This window comes from Perca fluviatilis, chromosome 8 (genome assembly GCF_010015445.1).
Source record: "Perca fluviatilis chromosome 8, GENO_Pfluv_1.0, whole genome shotgun sequence".
In the NCBI taxonomy this organism is placed as follows: domain Eukaryota; kingdom Metazoa; phylum Chordata; class Actinopteri; order Perciformes; family Percidae; genus Perca; species Perca fluviatilis.
Window position 1 is genome coordinate 6794312 of NC_053119.1, and position 23445 is coordinate 6817756.

Consider the following 23445-nt stretch of genomic DNA (forward strand, 5'->3'; position numbering starts at 1 on the left):
AAATTTGACCTGCGATGAGCGTTGTATGTAACCATCCATGTTATTTTTGGGGCAATTTGGTTAAAAGAGACCCAAATTTCTGATGCGGAAACTTTGAAAATGGGTCAAATTTGACCCAAAGACAACAGGAGGGTTAAGGTTTTGGCTGTAGGTTTAGGCACAAAAACAACTCAGGGGATCAGGGATCCATATTTAGGAAAATCTGTACTGCCAATTTCCCACCTCAAGACCTGGTAACATTTCAGGGAACAACGCTGTGTTGTAAATGAAAGCTGTAACATTGCAGGGACAAGCACATACAGGCTTACGTCGGTTTTATGAAAGACCCTTTCACATGGAGCAAGTCAACCTATCACAAGACTCCGCTGATGGCGTATCACTGCGATGTTTCTGATTCAAGTAGACCCCGAAAAAAGCATTACTTGTCTCTCGCAAACTTGTTGAATATAAACACATTACAGGAACATTCGGTCGGAGTAGAGCCGCTGCTTCTTTCTGTTGAAAGGAGCCAAGCTGAGGTGGTTCGTTGACTTAATGTTAATATCTCAATATATTCTTGTGATCAAATCATAAATTCTATATTTTTCCAAATGAGTTGAGCTACACTTAAATCTGTCTCCGCGTACCCCCTGGCAACTGCAGAAGTACCCCTGGTTGGGAATGACTGAGCTAAGGGACCCTGGGGACAAAAACTAGATGATGCTTAAAAAGAAAGCAAAGTTGACTGTTGGAAACAAACAGCTATCTTATATCTCATATTGGAGGTTTTATGTTGGGGGTTTTTTTTTTTTTTTTTTTTAAAGTTTGGTGTGCTGGTGACCCATCCTTCTCCCTGACTTCTGGAACTAACTGGAGCCAAAGAAATACATCAACAAATCTGTGTTTGGAGGACTACACAAGGCTGGGGTCCACATACTTTTGGCCATGTAGTGTATTTAAACAGATGGTTAAATTGTGAGTTTCTTTCTATCTGAGCTTCTTTTAATAGTCTACACATCTTTCTCTCTCCCTCTCTCTCTCTTAAATATAATCTCACACACACACACACACACACACACACACACACACACACACACACACACACACAGCGTTTCACTATCTTTGTGGGGACCCGTCATTGACATAATGCATTCCCTAGCCCCTTACCCTAACCATCACAACTAAATGCCTAACCTTAACCCTTACCCTCACCTAACCATCACAACTAAATGCCTAACCTTAACCCTTACCCTCACCCTAACCATCACAACTAAATGCCTAACCTTAACCCTCACCCTAACCTTAACCTAATTCTATCCCTAATCCTAAAACCAAGTCTTAACCCTCAAACAGCCCTTTAAACTTGTGGGGACCAGCATTTTGGCCCCACAAAGCTGTGTGGACCCCACAAGTATACTGGACTCCCAGTTTTTGGACCCCACGAATATAGTTAAACAAGAACACACACACAAACACACACACACACACACATACACACACAATCACTGTGGCAAACACAGCTGTAATCTATGCCTCGCGCACACCCTCCACATTTACAGATCCACCCGCATAAGTGCGCACGAACAAATCAGCAGGAGCTCAAGTTGCATTCCAGCCGAGTCAGCTGATATCAAACAATGAATCTGATCTGAAACCAGAGGAAACACACACAGCAACGAGTGACCAATTTGCTACTGATCGGCACATTACTGATTGATCGATTGATTGATTGATTGTATAGGTGGATTTACAACAACAATCTGGAGGATGTCGCAGTGAGAGCTCATATCTCCAACATGGTCCCATCCCAAGACACCAAGAATAACACGGATTAATATTTTAACGATCTGCAGGCATCCTCTTTAATTGAACACTGATTGGTTGATTGATTGATTGATTTATTGGGCTATATCCTGTAGGCTACATTCTGTTTAAATGATGTGTCCAGATACCTTTCCTCTCCGCAGCAGGAGCAGGTGTTTCCTCTCTCGGTGTCACAGGTCAGACAAATGGTTTTCTGTCTCCAGCTGTTTGTCACATCACACAAAACACTTTCATCTAAATTCCTCCGCGGGGGTCTCGATCTCCCTCGCAGCTGCCCCACAACAACCCGCCCCCAAAACAAAAAAGAGAAAAAAGAAAAACGAAATCCAAATCCACTTTTTGTTTCTTCTGTAACCGCAGTGACAGAGCACAGCTGCTCCTGATCTTGATGCTGAACGAGAGAGGCGGTTAAATTCCTCTAAACGAGCAGGTTTGTGACGCCCCGGATCACCTGCAGGACTGGTGTCGGTTCGACTCCCCCCGCCCCCCTTTCCCGCTCCGGAGCCCGGGTTCCTCTGCTCCCAGCAGACAGCACCGGTCGCTCTCAGATCAGCGTGTCGGACTGGAGAGACCTCTCCACGTCGGGGTCCAGCGGTTCCACAAGTCCGCGCTTCTGTCTCGCTTTCTCGCAGCTCTCTTCGAAGTGCGCGGTGCGGCGCGGCTGTCCTGCGTCACAGGAAACACGGGGAGGCTCTCATGTCACACCCGCCAGGGTCCGGGTCCAGACTGATGGGAGTCCGAGGGTCGCATCAAGTGTCCCCCCCCGCTCACACTGCTGCTCTCAGCCCTGAGAACGGAGGCTTAAAGGGGAGGGGAGGGGGACGGGACGGGCTAACATGACCCCGGTCCTGATGGAGAAAAGAGTGCGTAGGACCAAACCGGCTCGTGCGGTAACAGATGAAGTTAACGAGCTCCATCGTGCAGCCGCGTGAGAGGCGAAGCGACAGAGGTGGAGGCAGGGCGCCCCCCTGCGGAGCCACACCGCAACTACACCCAAACACCTGCTGCCAGGGGCGGATCTAGAACAAATATTTATGGGGTGGTGAGAGGGGGGCAGGAATTTTTGAGGGGTGGCAACATATCGTGAGCTTAGAATTATAAGGTTCTATCTCCGTTTAGGGTAGTTCTGAGATATTGAGCATCAAAGTGTTTACATCCCAGCTGGCAAAACTGTTATGTAGTATAATCTACTATTAATAACTAACAAAATATTTGTTTTACAAAAATAACACCACACAGGCATTAATAAACACCTAATGGATCAGATTATGTCAAAAACTCAATTTCGACCAAAAGTGGAGATAGAACCTTATAATTCTAAGCTCACGATATGGCAGATGTGCATATATACTGAATTGAATCAGTTATCACAGTTCGATGAGAAATAGTATGTACACACTACAAAAGGGCACAGGCTGCCATTTACAAACTCATACAGACAAACTTCATCTCATGCAATCAGTGTCTTGCATTTGAGGCGACCATACAATAGTGATCTCACTTAATAGGAGATAGACGTATGATAGAAGTATGTAAGGGGCATTATCACAGGGAAGGCATTAAGGTACGGCACAGGTGACGAGAGGCAGATGTGTGAGAGGGGAAAGCAAACAGTTTTTGACTGACTGCAGTCGGACTTTGGAGATTCGCGCTCGTAAATGGTCAAATTGGCCGTAACTTTTAATTCGTTGCTGCCAACTGGGGTGGCGAGGCTTTCTTTTAGGGTGGCATTTGCCACCCTATGCCACCCCGGTAGATCCGCCCCTGCCTGCTGCACTTGTTCAGAAGAGAAGAGAAGATAAACTTGTTTCCACATATGTAGCCATTTCACGGTTATAATTTTAGATTCGTTTTTATTTTGCACAATTTAAAATGACAAATAAAGCACATGACAAAAGTACAGAGCAGGGAGAGGCAGAGAACCCAAATGGCTTATTTGAACACGCACTTTACAATATGCATGGACAATAGTTATCAGCCTTTTGGGTTTATTAATTTGTTTACAAAGACATAATCATGACGTCATTTCAAAAGATTTAATAATAATAATAATAATAATAAATTGAATTTATATAGCGCTTTTCATGAACTCAAAGTGGCTTTACAGGGTAGGTATAGATAATAAAGACAAAACACAAGATTCAGGCACAGATGAAAAGGGGAGGGGCGTGGGGCTAGGGATAGGCAGCGGTGAACTGATGGGTCTTGAGGCGAGATTGATTTAAATTCTATTACAAAAAAAGGCTTATGTTGGATACAGTGCTGTCTGTATTAGATGCCATGCATTTTCTATAAATCTTGCTAAGACAAAAAAAAATCTCCACATTCTCAATATCTGCCCAAAGGAATACATTTTTTTTCATCGTTAAAAGGGTGTGACTGTGTGACTTTCTGTGTTGCTTGCTCTTCACATTTTGTTTGGGGTCAAATTGACTTGCAGGTTGTGGTGTTAAACAGTCCTGAACGCCCAGCGTTCTCAACAGATTCTTTTCCTTAAAGCCTCTTGTTAGTCACCGTGAGTTAGGTCTGTTGATATTGGATTGTCACTAAACAGTTCCCCCTTGTGTGTGGCCTGATGGCGCCGCTTCCCGCTGACTTTGTGACGGGCCGCAACAGGGCGTAACACAAAATTCTGGGCCCTGTGGAAATGCATTTTCTATGGGCCCCTCCCAACATTCACAGCTATTCATTCTAGCATCTTTTTGGGCCCTCCTCACATGAGGGCCCTGGGCTACTCAGTCCCCTTTTCCACCCCAGTCCGACGCCCCTGGGCCACGATGCAGAACTCCCTCAAGGAAACTGCCAATTTAAGGCAACTAGTGATTAAAGTGCTCATATTATGCTTTTTCCCTTTCCTTAATTGTGTTAATGAGCATAATATGAGCACTTTAAAGCTACATTGTGAAAGAATTTCTCCCATCTAGTGGTGAAATTGTATATGACAACCAACTGAATATTACTTTCTAACCCCTCCCATAGACCATTTCACAGCAGACATGTTGACATGTCATAGTAGGAAAAGCACAGGTGTATTCAAAACCATTAATGATGGCTGCATTCCACTTAGGAGAGGCCCTGGTATTAAACCATTACTGATGGCTGCATTCCACTTAGGAGAGGTCCTGGTATTAAACCATTACTGATGGCTACATTCCACTTAGGAGAGACCCTGGTATTAAACCATTAATGATGGCTACATTCCACTTAGGAAAGGTCCTGGTATTAAACCATTACTGATGGCTGCATTCCACTTAGGAGAGGTCCTGGTATTAAACCATTACTGATGGCTGCATTCCACTTAGGAGAGGTCCTGGTATTGTGCATGCTGACTCACTGAAATAGCTCACTGGGACACTTGATGGAATTGAGCCATCATTAAGGTTATCAGTTTGAGCTGAGCTTGTGAAAAAGGTCCATTCTGAGCGCGTTGTAACTCCTACGGTGGCTGTATTATTCCATGAAGTACGACTTGGTCTGTGAGAGTTCCTTCCAGTGTAATAATAGTTTTACGTTATTTTTGTACCATTTCATTCAACATCAGCTATCAGGTTCCCAAACATATGAACCGTCGGCTGCAATGTTGGAGCAGCCGATGGTTCTGGATCTGGAAGGGTTTTTCCCTAATCTGTATTCCCATTTCTTTAAACAATACCCTCAATGGTACTTAACACAGAAACACAGGACTCTCCCAGATGATATAATGAACTTGTATGTCTAAGTTATGGCCACCAGTTTTGATTAATTCAACTTTGTGTCTGAAAAACAAAGTTGATCAAATACTTTTTGTGTTCTTTGTCAATATGTAATGTACTTGGAATTGCCTTTCTGTTTGATATGTGCTATATAAATAAAGCTGCCTTGCCTTCATATTTTCAAATGCAGTAATTCATCTTTTGATTGATGATTAAAATCAGGAAAATGTCATGTCCTTTAAAGCTGTCAACTGTCAACCCATTACATCATCTATGGGGATTAATTAACGGGACTCAACCAAAGACTCCTGAAGTAGCTCTTCCCATATAGAGACTATTTGACCATTAGCTGTCGCCTTGGTTACAGGTTGGAAAATGAAGCTATGCCGGTGTTTACGCCGCCGTACAGATTCGCCCTCAGAAAGACCAGCGTCTTCCTCCAGGCGTCTTCCTGAGCTCGAGAATGTGCCGCCGTCTCTCCGCCCCACAGCGCTACCACTGTAAAGACAACAGGAAACAGACGCAGCAGTCAAAAACCTAAAAGTCCTGATTTTGGCACTTTGAACTTTGAATGATGCAGAAATGAAGCTTCCAGGTCCCTACGCTTCTGACGCGAGGAGACTGCTCTGAAGCTGCTGGCTTTGGCGAAGGGCGTGAACGGAGGCTCGATCAGGTGACCGGTGTCGGGGTACGACAGCAGAGTCAGCAGGTGGCTGTTCCCCGCCCGCTCCATCATCTCCTTTATCTGGAAAAACAGGAAGTGAAAAAGAAACCTGATCCCATAATTCCCAGATGCAGTGATGGAGTCCGACTCAAGTCTCTAATCTCTGGACTCGAGTCCGACTCGAGACTCTATTCTCTGGACTCAGGACTTGACTTAGACTCGCGGACTGATGACTTGTACTTGGACTCGAAGGAAATATCAAATCGGATTGAGAAGCTTGTTAATCGTTAACTCACTTTACATCGTCTTTGGGATCTCGTTTCTCTCGCTTTTTATTGCTCTGCTTGCTTGACAACACACTCACTGGCGTCGCTCACGTAACGCTGCATTATCGCTCATACTTTCACTCCTCTTGTAACTAAGGAATTGATATTGATATATGCAGCTGTAGTGCAGGATTCGCGGGCTCCCTACTACGTGTTCACATTTGGAAAATGCAGAGAGATGCACCCTGGATCGTGAAGTTCGCCTACATGGATTTTACAGCCAATGCTGGAAAGAGCACCGCTAAAAGTTGTTTAGAAAAAAAGTCAGTAAATAAACTCCCTTTGCAATCGTGACAGTGGTGTCATTTTTGTTTAATTTAGACCCTCTTTTATTAGTATATCAGCTCTTTAAAAAGGTGCCAGAGTGGAGAAATGTAGGCACAGACTCAATTTTGATGACTTGACTCGGACTCGAACACTGGGGACTCGAGACTCGACTCAGACTTGACAGTTGGTGACTCGACTACAACACTGCCCAGATGGCTTCATGACGCGTTTCTTCTAAGCTGTAGTAGTGTCTCATATTAGTGTGAGCGCTGCGAGCTGGAATCATTTGGATCAAACTTTAATTCTCCAAGAGCCGTCATCACGGGCACAGAGACCAGGTCTCCTGCTTCTCTGAAGGCCTCGTGAACCGCTGCAAGATAACCTTCAACCCATTACCCTTACCCTAACTTTAGATTTGTTGAACCTTTTCAGAACAGTAAATTGAATCATGACCTGCTTTTACATCGTAAAACTGAATCTGCTGTCGGACTGCAAGGAACCATTTACAGTGCTAAACATACACTACCGGTCAAAAGTTTGGGGTCACTTAGAAATGTCCATTCCAGACAGAATACCAGCTGAGATCAGTTGCATTGTTTTTTTAATCAGGGCAGCAGCTTTCAGATTACATTATGTGCTTACATAATTGCAAAAGGGTTCTTGACTGTTGTAGAAAGAAGTGGCTGAAAAACGCTTGAAATTCATGCTTTTTGGTCTAAACCTCATACCTATATTAAAAGTTGTACAGCTCCCATATACTTTGACACTCAGGGGTGTGATATCATTGGAAAGGAAACAATCTCAAGTTATTGTTACAAGTGTCAGGGTGATTCTAGGCCTTACTGACACAGAGATAGCATGGAGGTTTTTTTATTTCCGTCCAAGTCATACATCTGTAAAATGATTAGAATACTCTGCTGTAAACACATCTGACAGGTGACCGACAACACAGGGCATTAGCTACATGTCTCAGCTTAGTACAGAAAAAAATCAGAAGCCAAAAGACTGGATTTTATATGAATGTTTTTCTACAGATATATATGTGCATTTTTTTCATTTCCATTTGAAAAGTGCAAAGAAAAAAGGCAAAAAACTACAAAATACAACACTTCTCAAATACACAAACAAACCCACATCAATCACCTTTCCAATGATATCAGGCACACCCCAGAGTGTCAAAGTATATGGGAGCTGTACCACTTTTAATTTGGGTATGACGTTTAGACCAAAAAGCATGGATTTCAAGCGTTTCTTCAGCCACTTCTGTCTACAACAGTCGAGAACCCTTTGGCAATTATGTAAGCACATAATGTAATCTGAAAACTGCTGCCCTGGTTAAAAAAAACAATGCAACTGATCTCAGCTGGTATTCTGTCTGGAATGGAAATGTCTAAGTGACCCCAAACTTTTGACCGGTAGTGTATGTGAATACACCCATGCTAAAGTTGACTAAAGAGAGGAATATAAAAAAAAAATCATCTTTTGGAAATTGATCTTAATGCCTTAATTAAAAAAAAAAAAATGAGGAAAAATACCCACATCTATTCCCATAGAGGCAGGCAGAGTTTTATTTTTAAAGGCCAGTTATTTCATGGATCCATGATACTATGCATCCTGGTAAAGTTCCCTTGGCCTTTGGAATTAAAATAGCCCCCCCCCCCCACACACACATCATCACATGCCCTTCACCATACTTAGAGTGCTGAAAGAGTTTATCTCATTTCCCACATGCAGATTTTGATTCTAACTGCTGAGACGTCCAGTCTGGAACATAATGTGAGCACTGTTTGTCTGAACAGATAGGGGCTACAAGGTCACCCTAAAACTATCGTACAGGGAGGAGGAGGCGAAATGGCTCCGAGATGTCTCTTGTGTTTTTTCTGATTGTCTTCATGTGTATCAGATTGCCTGTAAGAATTGTAGCGTCATAATATTCCAAGTGCGTGTGTGCTGTCACTCTGAAGATGCATATAAGCCTAGTGTTTCTGTTCACTCATTTGAGAAACTGACTCCACACTGGGCTGCGGCCTTTTGTGAAATCATGTTGCTCCTATATTTGCAGATATATCTTTTTTAATAAAATACAAAAACCCAACTTGGTTTTAGTCTCAGTCTGTCTTATTTGTTTCAATTTACTAAACTCTGAAATTTCCCCCCCTGCTGCAAAGGAAACTTCCACTACAGGTACTTTCCATGAGATCGTCTCTCAATGCAAATCAAACCAGCTATTAGGCTAACTGAAATAAAACCATGCCAAGCTCAAAGCGGGCGTGCGAGTTATAAAATAGTCATCCATTTGACTTCCAGGGCTCCGTAGCATTTATAAATATGTACATCACTATTCAAAAGTTTGTGATCCAGCTTGTTTTTCACACCAGGTGTCATCATGTCAGTAAACTCACGTCCATTGCAGACTCGTGGGTGGGCCAGTTCTGATCGTCCTCACCTACAACCAGCAACAGAGGACACTGGAGTTGTCCCACCTGCTCAGAGACAAACAGCAGCAGCAGCGTTTCAGCTTTTGTTTATTTATTGGATTTATTATATCATTCCTTTAAATCTTTCGATCTATCTTTGGGTGCACCAAAATGATGTGCTGGTGCAGCTAAATGAAAAAGTTAGGCACACCAGTGCAACTAATGTAAAAAGGTAGCCTGAAGTTCTGATCGTGCACACATACAATTCCCAAATGTGTCCTGTATCGTGAAACAAATTAAATAAAGCAAATGTATCTCTGTGAAAGACCAGAGCAGAATTATTTGTTACATACTGTACATAACATGTTTTTACACCTACCATCACCTGAAAAATTATTATGTTGTTATGTTTCTATTTTTTTCATAAACAAAAATAAAAGAATGCAAAAATCACCAACATTGCGGTGTCACAAATTCACAAATAACTTCCACAGAGAAGCTACAGGACAAGTTGTTCACCTGTTTGGTTGTTAAAAAAAAAAAAACACAAAAAGAAAAAGAAAAAAAATGATGGGGCGCCCTGGTAGAAATATTGTAGTATCAAATGAAGGCAAAAAATACCATAAAGAGACAAAAGACGCTGGCTTTTTATGACCAAAAACACAGTGACCAAATAGAAAATGAACTGTATCAGGAGGTATTCTGTCCAGTGGTACTCACATCCACTTTGAGTGAGGGGTCGGTGGGGATGGGCAGCAGCAGATCGCGGCAGATCATGTGGTTCTCATTGTTGAAGCGAGTCTTCTCAGCGTTTCTGAATCGACAAGGGTGGTGTTAGAGGACAGATCATGGGGGTCATTAAAATCGAAGGTTCATTCTGATCAGTTGTAGTTAAAGGACAATCCCGGCGCAAAATTAACCTAGGGGTTAATAACACATGTGTACCGAGTCGACCGTTCTCTGGAATTTGTTTTCATGCTAATCGAATGTGACCAGTTTTAGCGCAAACCGCTAATTAGCTTATAACGCTAGTCGCCGGGGCACAGGTAAAGTTTATTAAAAAGATAGTTTATCAAGACAGTAGCGTTCACGTATACATGCAGGCGCCATCTTGGGAAAACAGTCATGACCAGTCAAATGATAAACGTGTAACCAGTAACCAGTAACATAGCTCAAGCACGTCGTTCGTCGTTCGACTGCTCGTGACGGTTTTCCCAAGATGGCGCCTGCCTGTATACCTGAACAGTACTGGCTTTCTAAACTATCTTTTTAATAAACTGTCTGTACACTTACAAAGTTCTCAGTGCTTCGGTTTACATGTAGGGACCCTCATTATGCTACCGTGGAAGTGTGGTGCTATTTTGAGCCTTGTTAGTGGTGTAGAAATAGAGATTTCCTTTTTACTTTTGCGTGCCCCGATGACTAGCTTTACAAGCTAATTAGCGGTTTGGGCTAAAACTGGTCACATTCGATTAGCATGAAAACGTATCCCAGAGAACGGTCGACTCAGTACCCCCTTATTAACCCCTAGGTTCATTTTGCGCCGGATATGTCCTTGAAGTAGTTGGAAAAATCTAAGTAATCTAAAGTAACTAAAGGCAGATCAGTGTTGGGGAGCAACGGAATACATGTACTAGCGCTATGTATTCAGAATACAAATTATGAGTAACTGTATTCCGTTACAGTTACAATTTAAATAGTTGGTATTTAGAATAGTTACATTGTTGAAATCAATGGATTACATGACGATACTTCTCTGTTTCACGAGTTTATTCACTCTCTGAATAAATTAAGGCAACTCTATGCATTTCCCAGAAGCCCCGATATGAAAACGAAAAAATGAGCTATTTGCGTGATCACTCACAATGGAGTCATAACCGGCACAACAGAGCCAGGGCAGGAATAAGTTTCTATCTTGGAAATTCAAACAGCATTTCACATTAAAGAAAGGACAGGGAGTAGGAAATATAACTGTGCAGTGCAATTTCTGCTTGCCAGCAACCAACCTCCTTTCAGCATCCACATTACTCCACCTCCAACCTGAAGAAGCATCTTAATGTAATTTTTGTTTTTATTAGCCAAGGGTAGTCGTCTGCTGTAGTTTTACTGGTCAACTTGCTATTTTATAGTTGACGTTAGGGTGACCAAACGTCCTCTTTTGCCCGGACATGTCCACTTTTACGTACTGTCCGGGGTGTCCGGGGGGGTTTTATAAATTCATGAAAATGTCCGGTTTTCACCGTTTTTCATGGGACCATTAAGCGTGTACTTAAATTGACTGGCGCTTTGCACACAATGCTACGGTATTTTTTTGTACATAATTCCTGAGAGGCTGCTTTGTGGGGCACAGCATACACAGGGACCAGAGCAGACAGCGGAGAGCATTGCACACAAGATGCCGGCGTTGTCTGCTAAAGATTTCCACCGTGGTCAGAAAACACAGAGGAGACACTTTGTTTCTCTCACTATGACTCTAAAGTCGCTTGCTCGCCCGCCACTCTCTCACTTAATTCTCCCTCGCTCTATCACCCACTCCCCACACACACAGACTGCCGCTCCCACACACACCACGCACAAGTATTAACATCAGGCTACGCGAAAAGCTCGTGGAGCCGGGCTACAACCATAAAATAACTTGTCCGGTCCAGGCGGAGTGCACCATGTGCAAAGCTGGCACATACGTTTCAGTGTCTTTATTATTTATCTTATTACACTGAAAAGGTATTAAGAGATATTTTGTTGAAGCTGGATTTTCTAACACAGAAGATGTCATATTTACAACATTATTTCATATTATTTATTTATTTTAAAAGAGATATTATTTTGTTACAGGTTGTTACAGATTTTATTTTATTACAGAAGTTATTTTTGCACCATTGAGGCATGTTCATTAACCGTTAATTAAGCCTGTCTGAATTTGTGTCTCGAGGTCGGGCCGAGTGTCCTCTTTTTTTGGAATCAAAATATGGTCACCCTAGTTGACGTGCTACTTTACATTCTCCTACGTTCTAATCCAAGTATTCAGAATACGTTACAAATTACATTTTTGGGCACGTATTCTGTATTCTGTAACGGAATATGTTTTGAAAGTAGGCTATCCTTCACAACACTGCAGGCAGATGAACTTACTTGTTAAAGAAACTCATTATTTGTTCCACAGATCCGTCAACTGGCTGCACATGACTCCCACTAATACACACTACACACCTGAGCTGGAAGAACACACACACACACACACACACACACACACACACACACACACACACACACACACACACACACACACTTTAAATAGACAGATTATTTATACATGATGATTAGCTTACACCAGAAACTGAATTCATTTTAATGGAAAAGAAAGATCTAGTAGTAAAGTAAACTTTCAGCTATAGCCGTCTTACCTTTGCAACTTGGGAGTAAACAGCCATTTTAAGGGTGATACTGGTGCCGAGGGAAAGACCGATTATGGCGATCCTGCTGCTGAGGATCTGAGGATGCTGCTCCAGGACTTTATAGGCCCTCTGCAGTCGTTGTTGATGGAATTGCAATTTGTTTCAGTTAAACATTTTAGTGGATTTTCATGCTCTACATTAACATGCATATCAGATAGGATTGCCCTCACCATTTGTGCTTCTTTCTGCATTTCTTGCGGTCTACATCCTTTTATCAGTGTTGGATGTCACAAAGCTGCTGACAGCTATACTAACTACCAACTCAAACCTGAAATCTTTTTAATTGGAAACACATTTAATCTTTAATTCATAGCTTTCCTGTCAGGTGACTAAAATTGTGAAATTATGTTTTAAGCAACTCCCAGTTTGGTTATCTTTTTAGTATTTAAAAATATAATTCAATCCTGTGTTGTTCGTCTGTGGGGTTTTTATTTATCTGAACTGAGGGTCTAAGGATTGAGGGTGTCGAGCCTTCTGAGGCAAATTTTTGAATGGTGATTTTTGGCTGTATGAGTAGAAAATTAACTTTACTTGACACAGCTGGACAATAGTGTCCTCTCTGTTCAGAGATAAAGTCCAAAACCTCTCTTGCCTCCAGCCAATCAAAACTGCTGCTGCCTAACCTAGTTAACAGTTATGACTTTGTTACACCATTGAGGTTAATCGTTGATTTTAAGATTTTATGGATTTTCATCAAAGCCTTGGCGGGGTCAGGCTCTGTGCTAAATATTTTTAATAAACTGACATTATATGAAAGTAGAGATGTAATAATAATAATAATAATAATAATAATAATAGTAATATAGTGTGATATCAGATTTATTTTACACCAAGAAAAACTTTATTTTGCCACTAGAGCGGTCTCTAGTCTGTAAAGGTAAATTAACCTCTGAACCAGTTTCTTATGGGTTTATTGCCACATAAACACACAGATAACACACACACACAAGCTGGTGTATGCAGCAAAGACTTTAAGCCAACACAAGCAGGAATATTGTTTTCATTAAAGTCCTTGGATCTGAAGATATACTCTTCAGAGCCAAGGACTGTGGTTAGAGTTGAAACGTGTTGCTGCTTAGCCAAACACTGGGCCTCAGAGGATCAGGAAAGGCTGTAAATACTTTAGTCTCGCATTGCCAGACAATCCTCCAAGGCGCTGTGGAGGAGGGTCTGGCTAGTCCACACAGCATTCCGGTGCATACACGTGCTCTGGTTTATTCGCATTCCTTTAAACCAATCACATGCGGCAAAGTGGAGGTTACCAAAGCAGCACCAAAGCAATCCCAGAAGTGGAACATCGTTGATATAGACTATAAATACTGTAACTTTGCTTTGGCGAAATATGAAGACTCTTATTGAGTGAATATTACGTCTATCAGGTGGATACAAACACACGGCTGCAATGGGAGGATCATGTTGCAGCTGTGTCTGCTGGATGTGGCTATTTGCTAACTTGTTTTGGGATGTTTTAAAGTTCCTATGACATGCTGCTTTTTGGATGCTTTTATATAGGCCTTAGTGGTCCCCTAATACTGTATCTGAAGTCTCTTTTATATAGACCTTAGTGGTCCCCTAATAATGTATCTGAAGTCTCTTTTATATAGACCTTAGCGGTCCCCTAATACTGTATCTGAAGTCTCTTTCCCGAAATTCAGCCTTGGTGTAGAATTACAGCCACTAGAGCCAGTCCCACAATGAGCTTTACTTAGGCTGTGCCATTTCTGTGTCTGTAGCTTTAAATGTGCGGGCCAAATTCTCTGGGCGGGCAAAGCAGAGAAAGGGGAGGTAACCTTGCTCCTTATGACCTCATAAGGAGAAGATTCCAGATCGGCCCATCTGAGCTTTCATTTTCTCAAAGGCAGAGCAGATACCCAGGGCTCGGTTTACACCTATTGCCATTTCTAGCCACTGGGGGACCATAGGCAGGCTGGGGGAACGCATATTAATGTTAAAAAACCTCATAAAGTGACATTTTCATGCCATGAGACCTTTAAATAAATGCTGATTTTGTTGTGATCTAGACACTCATGGGTTTTACCTCAAAGTACTGGTTGTCCACCATCTTCCCGGTTTCTATGGTGACTTTTGCCGTCAGGTAGTCGAGGGCCAGGGAAGCGAAACCGTGAGAGGCCAGCAGCGCTGAGCGGTACTCCACCAACTTCCCTCCACCCCCCCACAGGTCCAGGAGGCCAGGGAAAGGTCCCGGTCCTTCAGAGACACGAAATCACCAAAAACAGTTCAGTTTACATGACGATATTGTTCTTTTCTCATGTCCTCTGGGATTACATCTGATGGAAACATAAGCCTATAAACCTAACCCTAGTCTGGCTCAATGTTAATACATTTCCAGGATAAAGCCTGCAAGCTACACTCTGAAAATGTCAAGATTTACAAAGAATATGTTAATGCCATTTACTCTCCAACTGGAGAGTTTTGGGACCGATTGGTGGGATTGCTGTGGACGAAGTACACATGGCGATATATTGTTAAGAGACAGTGAGGTTTAAGCATGTATCCAGCTAATTTCAATTTTGTTGCATTCCTATGCAATGACAATAAAAGGTTTTCTGATTTCTGTTAAAGGCTGTAGATGATCCCTAATCTGAACGGTTTAGTCTCGCTGATCTTGTGAGGTTACCGCTGCCCACGTGTGCATGACGTCAGAGCAAGATGGGCTAAAGTCGGACACATATCTAACCAGCATGTATTGGCCGGCGATCGCCAGGTGAACGACTCTGCGCAGGCTTGGCTAATTGCGAACAAGCCTGATGTCACACCTGAGCTCCACCCAGAAACCTCCCTCCCCGAGTCTCCCCTGGTCCTACCTGGGGGCAGGAAGAGGGTCGCAGTTAGTCCGGCCTCTGTAACCGGGATCCTGCGGACGCCAGGCGCCATGTACCAGCGCTCCACCACCACACCGGCCAGCGGCACCTGATCCAGGAAGCCCTCGGTCTGGTAGCCCGGGTACACCGAGATCGTGACCTCCATGGGAGTCTGGACGTTCATCTTCCTCATCCTGAGGGATGATGGGAAAGAGGCGATTCTGACACTGATTCGGTATTCACTGCCATCATCTGAACAGCGCCTACTCTTATGGACCTACCTGAGCCAAGGTTTGCTGCCTGGAACTGGTCTGAGGCTCCACAGAAGACCCATCGGTTCAACCCCGGAATATGTCCCGCCCAGACTGGGATCCTCCGAAACTGTAGTGTAAAAGGCACGAAAAATTTATTTCTTATTTGGATGTTCATTCTTTCAAATCAATTCCATCATTTTGTACCAAATGTGGATTGCTGCTATTCACAAACCTTTATGATGCCTGCAATCATTTCTGATTTCCCTTTTCTGAACTTTCTAGGTCTAAAGGGCCGTTCACACCAAGAACGCTAACTATAACGATAACTATAAATCTATATGTATACGTTTTAAAAATCACTCTAACTCAAGTGGATGGCCTAGTCCACCCCACAACTATAACGACAGTGGAGAACGATATCGCTGGGATCACTTTCAGAGCTATTTGATGAACGATAGAAACACTGGCAGCCAATCAGAATCCATCTGAGTTTACAGAAGAGAGAGATGGGTTTCACACAGGTGGTCAGTGGCGTGACTTTTCCCTTCCTTGCGGTTACGATCCTTTAGCTCTGTGTATTTTTGTAAACATCAGTACTTTAAAAGTATTTCTCGTGTCGGAGAAACCACAGAGAGTGAATATTGTATTTTAGATGGGATTATCATATGGTCTGTGTTTTTGTTCCGATGCTCAGTGCAGATCTGACACCGCCCGCCCGGGTCTCCTCCCCCCGGCTCTATGGAGCTCCATGTGTGCGCCGCTGTTTCCTGGAGAAGGCAGCGGTGTCGGCGCCGCGGGGACCGCCGCTCAGCCTTTTTTGGTCCATAAAATGTACCCGAATTCACAAATATGTAGGATATTACTACGGACATTCCTGTAAATCGTACGTTGCAAAGTCTGCTGTATGTATTATTATCAGCCGGAGCGTGCAGTGCGTGCTTGACGTCGCCGTCTGCAGAACGTTATCGCTCAGCAGTGTGGATGCTCACATCGTTATAGTCATGGTTATAGTTATCGTTCTTGGTGTGGACGGGCCTTAAGCATTGAAAGACGTAACTGTTCACAGTCCCGATGGCGCTGGCGGTGTAGTGAGCGAACGCCTCCCAGCTGTGTCCGTCTTCACACTTGTAGAGGGCGTGGAGCGTCAGCTGGAAACCAGGGAAGACGTTCTGCACCAGGACGATAAACTTCTCATCCATGAGCCCTCTGGACGGCTGGACCGACAGCTTCACACAACACTGCTTCCTGTCCATTCTGAAACTGGCCCAAATTGAAACTACCTGAGACAGATATGACCAAGTAATGAAACCAAAATTGTCGGATCTGGACAGATACCTTCCTAATAATGGCAGATGGTGGATTGTCCTATTGTCTCTAAATGCAGCACTTGAAGCAGTTCAGCATACGTTGTGAAGTTGATGTAGTTTTTGATGTAGGATTCTTACAATTCTTGGGTTGTATCCACATGGTAAAATGTAGGTGGCTTTGGATAAAAGCGTCAGCTAAATAAATGTAATGTATAATAGTTTTTTTCTCCACATTTAATTGCCAAAATGGGTCCATTAAATCAATACATGGAGTGCAAAAAACACAATTTGTGTGGCTTCATGTATGTTGTTCCTAATTCCTAATTCACAACAAATTGAAATATCCATATAAATATACAACTTTTAGGGCAGAGACTGTGATGAGATATACAAATGAGATGTTTCAATGTAACCCGATGTTGGATTCACGTAGGGTACAGATTTGATCATTGGCAAATTATCAAATATGTTTTATCAATATTAATAAAGTTATGAATATGGTTATTAATAACTTTATCAAATCAACAAACAATCAAAACGGGGCACCACCCTGCTTGTCAGGGACCAATAATCAAACTGTGGAACAGTCTCATTTCTGTAAAAATCCTTTAAAAGGAATTAAAGGAAGGGGTGATTTTGAGCGCGACCCGTTCGACCAACAATTATCACAACAAATACACAAATAATCACCAGCAACTGCTAATTAAGTATAATCGAATTTATTAACGTCACAATTATCAGTAGCCAATCAATAATCCTTCAATAATAAAACGTATATACATTTTACAATATCACAACCAAACAAAGCAAAAACAAAAGCAACATGTCTTGTGGACACGTCTGTGTGTGTGTGTGTGTGTGTGTGTGTGTGTGTGTGTGTGTGTGTGTGTGTGTGTGTGTGTGTGTGTGTGTGTGTGTGTGTGTGTGTGTGTGAGAGAGAGTGAGTGAAAGGGGAGGGGCGGTGTCGAAATGTAGTTCTAATACAAAAACAACTCCAAAAATGGCTACTCCTGTGAGCTGCACAAAACCATTTAGCCTCAAGAGGGCGGTAGTGGTGCTGAGTGCACGGATAGGGCTGAAGAAGCCGAGGTGGGGGTTGCTAGGCAACGCGCACGTTTATACCATATGCTAAATCACCTATTAGCTCTATACAAACCCCACGTGGTTAAGTTAGCAGCGTTAGCTTGGGAGCTACGTGGCTAGCTTATATGTCCGTGTGTGGGTTAGTAAAAGGAACAGAATAAAAGGAGGAAAGGAAAAGAAACACTCTGATCTAGTTATCGATAACGGCCAGCTCAGTGGCTAACAGCTGATTTCCGCGATTGTCTCGCAGACAGTAACTAAAACTCCGTGAAAGGAGTGGTTTAGCAGGTAGCGCTTACGGTTTTAACCCAGCTACTTAACACAACAAAATCAAACGGTATAATGATCAGTTATACATTCACAGCAACAGATTAATAACCAGATATGGCCAATACATGATTACAATCAGATCACATTAAATGGCACAAGCGGTAGCGAACCCTTTGCTCATTAATAACAAACCAAAACGCACTAGTTCTAACATCTGCCCAGAACTGTGTAAAGCCTTACGGTGTGCGTTGTTTGTCAGTTAAATCTCTCGCCAGAGTTTAACGATCCGTTTCGTCCGGAGCAGGGGACGATACGTGATCCACGTCGACAAGCGAGAAACAGAACGCCGTCCTTTTCTTGAATCCAGGCTGATTAAACCCGCTGCAGATAGAGGGAATACTCGGCCAGTATTTCCTCGGATCCCCTTTGTATATCAGACCGATATAAAATTGTCCCAGCTCAAACTCGACCAGCGAGGTGATGCTAGCTAGCTAGTCCGGACTAGTGCTTCCTGTCAGCAACCGGGGGTTACCGTGAAAGACGAAGAAACACACGCCCCGACAGCTTTTATCCTTCCGCCGCCTCCTAGTGGCGGGGTGGTGCATTGAAAGACCCGACAGCCAATGGGAAAGCTGCAACTTTGTCACAGGTGTGAAGCAGTTCTTTGTCTCACCACCAGTCTGCCTTGCCTAGCATGTGGTGAAGGTAGAATCTCCATCTTGGCGACTCTGCCTGTAGGAGTTTGGTGAAACTGGCTTTGGGATTCACATGTAGGCCAAGATCCTTTGTCCGTGCCTTCCCTGTGTCTCTGCAGTCAGCTCAGTCTGAGCCAAATCACTGTTTAACCAGCTTCTTGGTCCCCAACACAGAGGTTAACCTGCAGCCATCACACAAGCTCGGTTGATTGGTAGAAGAAAAAAAAAAAAAAAAGAGCTTGCGATGTATCTGGATAATCACTTTATAAAGTGGCCGTGATTGGTGTACTGCCAAAAATCGGCAAAAGAATCTGACTAGCACTTTATTTGAAGCAAACTGAGACCTAATCAAACTTTAATAGAAAAAGTCTGCATTACTTCAAGTCTATTTTAAACCAATACTGATGCCCATTTGTACACTGAAAGAGGGTTGCTGTAATTTGCCAGTAGAACAGTAGTATGTCACCAGCAGTTTGGCACCTTGTCAGATCTGTAACCTAAAAAAAAAAATAGTGTCAGCTGTCTTTGAATTATTCCAGACATGCCCTTGTTGGAGCTATATCTGTAGGTGGCTCTTTTATAATGACTGCTTGTAGATTGTCGCTTGCAATATGCTATTTTAATTTAGTTTTTACTCTGCACTGCTTACCAAGCTAGCCATTATATCTGCTGGCTGCCTGAGGCTAACGTGCTGCTAATGCATCATTCTAAGTAAAGCGTGATTTATGGTCCTGCGGAGGCTCCACGCAGAGCTTTCGCCATAGTGGCCTGGAGTTTATACTTGTGCGTCGGTGTGTACGTCGATCTAATAGCAGGGCCGGCATGTGTGTGTGTGTGTGTGTGTGTGTGGTAGAGCAAGTGAGAGAGTGACGGTGATTAGCTCCGGAGCGAGTACCGACTCTTGAAACAAAGTGTCTCCCCTGTGTTTTCTGAGCACGGTGGGAAATCTGTAGCAGGAAAAGTTAACCCTCTCTTGATTTCATTTTTCGAGAGGTGCACGTCAGGCTACGGCGTAGGATCCGTGTCTCCACGTACGTGGCCACGGCGTAGATTTCACACAGAGGCATAAATCACGCTTATGGGTTAATTTACTGTTGTGTATTTTACACTCTGTATTTTTATTGGACTTGCATTCCTTATCCACATCCTGATCTGATGCAGGTTACTGATTACTGTTGTTAGGTCCCTCTGCTTCACTAAAATACTTTCCTTCCTTGTCTGTGAGCATTATTGGACAGTAAGGTGATTTTCCAATGACGCCCTGATTACATGCCATGCAAAATTACAACACATACAAAACCACCAAACATATTATATGGGGCATAATATTCAAATGCAATTTTGCGTAATTATGCCCGTACAAATGGAATATTTAGGACCAAGAAGTCACTAGTGCGAGTGCCATAGTGATAAGATTTATAATTCAGCAAGCTGGTCAAGTATACAGGCATTTTTTTAAGCAAGGCTTTGTAGATAAACAGAATGCAGTGTTGCTCCCTTCTTAGAGCCAAGAAAGTCCAGCCATCATTTTGATAAATGAGACAGTGGTGGGTACTAAATCCATCACCAGATATAAATCTCAGGGCAGAGAGATAAACTGCATCAAGTAAATAACCAGCATCAAAACATCTTCGACTTTTCACACCTGATGCGAACCACACCTGAGTACGCATGAACTATACTCAAGAACACCTTTTTAAGCCCAGGTACGGTACACAGTGTTCACATTAATAAAATTGACTGGACTCTGGGGTCAAGTGTACTTGGATCCGGGCCCAGGTCCCTGATGTGAAAGCCCTTACTGTAGGATATTATATTCCATCATATATTTTTTTTGTTGTCACCTGCCTCCTGAACTTTGTGTTTTCCTTCACATAAAAACATCCATCAGAATGCAGGGATTTAAAGCTATAGTGCGTAGTTTCTGTCGCCCACATGAAGAATTCTAAGTAATGACAACAAAACTGTCGGCGCATCCACATGATATACAAGCCTTCCATGATCGCGCACCACCCCTCCACACAGTTGCTAGTAGCCAAGGAGGACACGGTGGATTAAAAATACATGATGGACTCTTCAGAACAACAACACAGCCATACTGAGAAATATAGGGAGTTGTGTGGAGCTGATAGTCTTAATTAGCTTTGTATCAACTCATTTGGCAATGGCTTGAATGTAACGGACGTTCGTTAATATCAAAATGTTACCCACTAAAGCTTTAAGTGTTTGACACTCAAAATGTGGGGGTCCTCTCGCAGGAAATTCCTTTCTCCACATGCCACTTTATACTTTTACTCCACTACATCCCAGAGGGAATACATTGTTCTTTTTTCTCCACTACAGTTATTTGAAAGCTTATGTTACTTTACAGATTAAGGTTTGCATACAAAACAAAAGAGGACATTTTTTTTCTGTTTTAAGTACTTAAATTTTGAATACTTAAGTACATTTTCCTGATAATACTTAGGCTACATACTTTTCAATGCAGGACTTTTACTTGTCACAGAGTATTTTTTAGAGTGAGGTATAAGTACTTTAACTTCAATAATGGTTTTTCGTTACTTGAGTAAATGTACTTAGGTAGGCTACATACATTCTAACGTTACACTGATAACGTTGGGACCTTCAACACAACAGAAGAATCAATCATTTACAGAGACAGAAAGTTTCTTGTACTGTTAGACAAACGACTAAAAAAAAACTTAATTATGTGGATCTCTGTACTCACATTACATATATATAGCTAAGTTGCAAAATTATTACTTCCTAACTTATGTGTGTGAACCAATTCCTGTTCAGCGAGAACATACCTAACGTTAAGCTGCTGTCTTCAGGTTTAACGTCTTGTTGTCGGTTGGTTTCGTTGAAGATGTCTCGGAGTCTGGGAACCAAGCTGCGACTGAATCAAACAACTCTGTAACAACCGTAGACGGTAAAGACAACAACACACACAGACTTACAGCTGAGACTCCAAGGTTCAGCCTCCCCGTGTGGAGCTTTAATCTCCTCCCACAGCCACAGCCACCACCGTGTCCGGACACAAGATGGCGCCGTCGACTCACCGGCACTCCAGTTTCTGCCTGTTTGGTTTTTAACGGTTCAAACCATAAACATAATATAGAAACATCATTGCTTTCTGCAAGTCTCTGGAAGTACGCTACGTAATAAAGTTGAGGTTTTTTTTTTAGCTGCGTTGTTGGGACTGAAGATATGGAATGCCGTTTTATTCAATATTAAATAAATGAATAAATACATTAAATAAATGAATAAATATGCCTTTGAAATACATCATGAAATAAATAAACGAGGCAATAAATAGCCTACATAAATAACTAAATAAATGTAAATATTAATATATAAATGAATCAAGGTTTTACTTTTATTTATTTCATGGTACTTTAATTTCATAAGTCCACAATTATTTATTTCAAGAGACTTTTATTTCATAAATGCATATTTATTTATTTCGGTGGACTTTTATTTCCTAATGCCACATTTATTGATTTCCAGTTCTTATATGCAAATCAGGGGGCGTGGCTATCTCATATTCACAACAGAGCCGTGGGCAAAAAAAAGGCTGGCGAAGTGAGACTCACTAGCGGAGTGAGAGTCGGGAGAGTCAGGACTTTTCCTGGTGGGCCGGTAGTGTTTCAAGGCCGCGAGGGCCGGTCTGATAATAGTTATACATTGCAAGTTCATAACAACATCATCCGGCGGCCTGGTGTGCGGCCGCTGTCCGCTGATCAAACTGTGCAGCCTCTGCTGAACCCGTACGGCGGGCTGCAGCAGCCTCTTATTTCAATACAAACACAGGCTGTATATGTGGCTAAGCTGCTGCCTAGCAGGTAAAACCAAGGGGGTAATCTTCGCTTCAGAACTCGAACCTCCTATTGCGCCATTTTCATGCTACAAAACGATCACCTCCCGTTAGCATTCCATTGACTCCCATTCATTTTGACGTCACTTTGACAGCAAATAACTTTACATCTGAAGCGTTTAAAGACTCTATTTGTCCGTTGTTTATTTCTAAAGAAACACGACAATGTATACAAGGCTCCATTACCTTGTATCTCACGTTATGGCTCTGTAGTAGACATTTTTGTGAAAATAGGCTAATGATTGTGTCACATAGTAGAGGAATTACCGTATAGTACAGGAGAAGCTCGCAGGCAGTTTCGACTTACATTAGCTGTTTAAGTTTAATTACTAATGTTAACTAGCATTTTAGTTAGCAATAATTAGCCTGTGCCCATGTTATCTCCTTACATATATCTACACTCTCTGTCTCTGCAAGATTTGGAATGATTGAGATTTCTCTTGGCACAGCTACCAGAAGACTTACAACTTTCAGACACGTTGCTCACGTCACATCTACGCCGGCTGTAGCATAAGT

General features: G+C 42.5%; 2 protein-coding genes across 7 annotated transcripts in view; both read right to left on the reverse strand.

The window, feature by feature from the left end:
• The window catches only part of grm8b (glutamate receptor, metabotropic 8b), a 158656-nt gene extending 156580 nt beyond the window's left edge, over nt 1–2076 (reverse strand). The window contains exon 1 of the mRNA XM_039809785.1: nt 1932–2076. The gene's annotated coding sequence lies outside the window, so the exon portion shown is untranslated. The remainder of the gene's footprint in view (nt 1–1931) is intronic.
• Nucleotides 2077–5131: 3055 nt separating this feature from the next.
• Nucleotides 5132–22032, reverse strand: LOC120564636 (peroxisomal succinyl-coenzyme A thioesterase-like). 6 transcript variants are annotated; one of them, XM_039809789.1, is made up of 11 exons: nt 21863–22032; nt 16755–16951; nt 15725–15824; nt 15447–15637; nt 14660–14829; nt 12571–12690; nt 12299–12381; nt 9890–9983; nt 9155–9235; nt 6099–6240; nt 5857–5993 (listed from the first exon to the last, which is right to left on the reverse strand). In XM_039809789.1, exons 2-11 carry the CDS (start codon nt 16948–16950, stop codon nt 5857–5859), a joined length of 1314 nt encoding a protein of 437 aa, XP_039665723.1. In that variant the 5' UTR covers nt 16951; nt 21863–22032. The 6 variants fall into 6 exon arrangements, with proteins under 6 accessions (XP_039665724.1, XP_039665726.1, XP_039665725.1 ...); XM_039809787.1 differs by having other exon boundaries at nt 16755–16957; XM_039809788.1 differs by having other exon boundaries at nt 16755–16977.
• Nucleotides 22033–23445: the final 1413 nt, after the last annotated feature.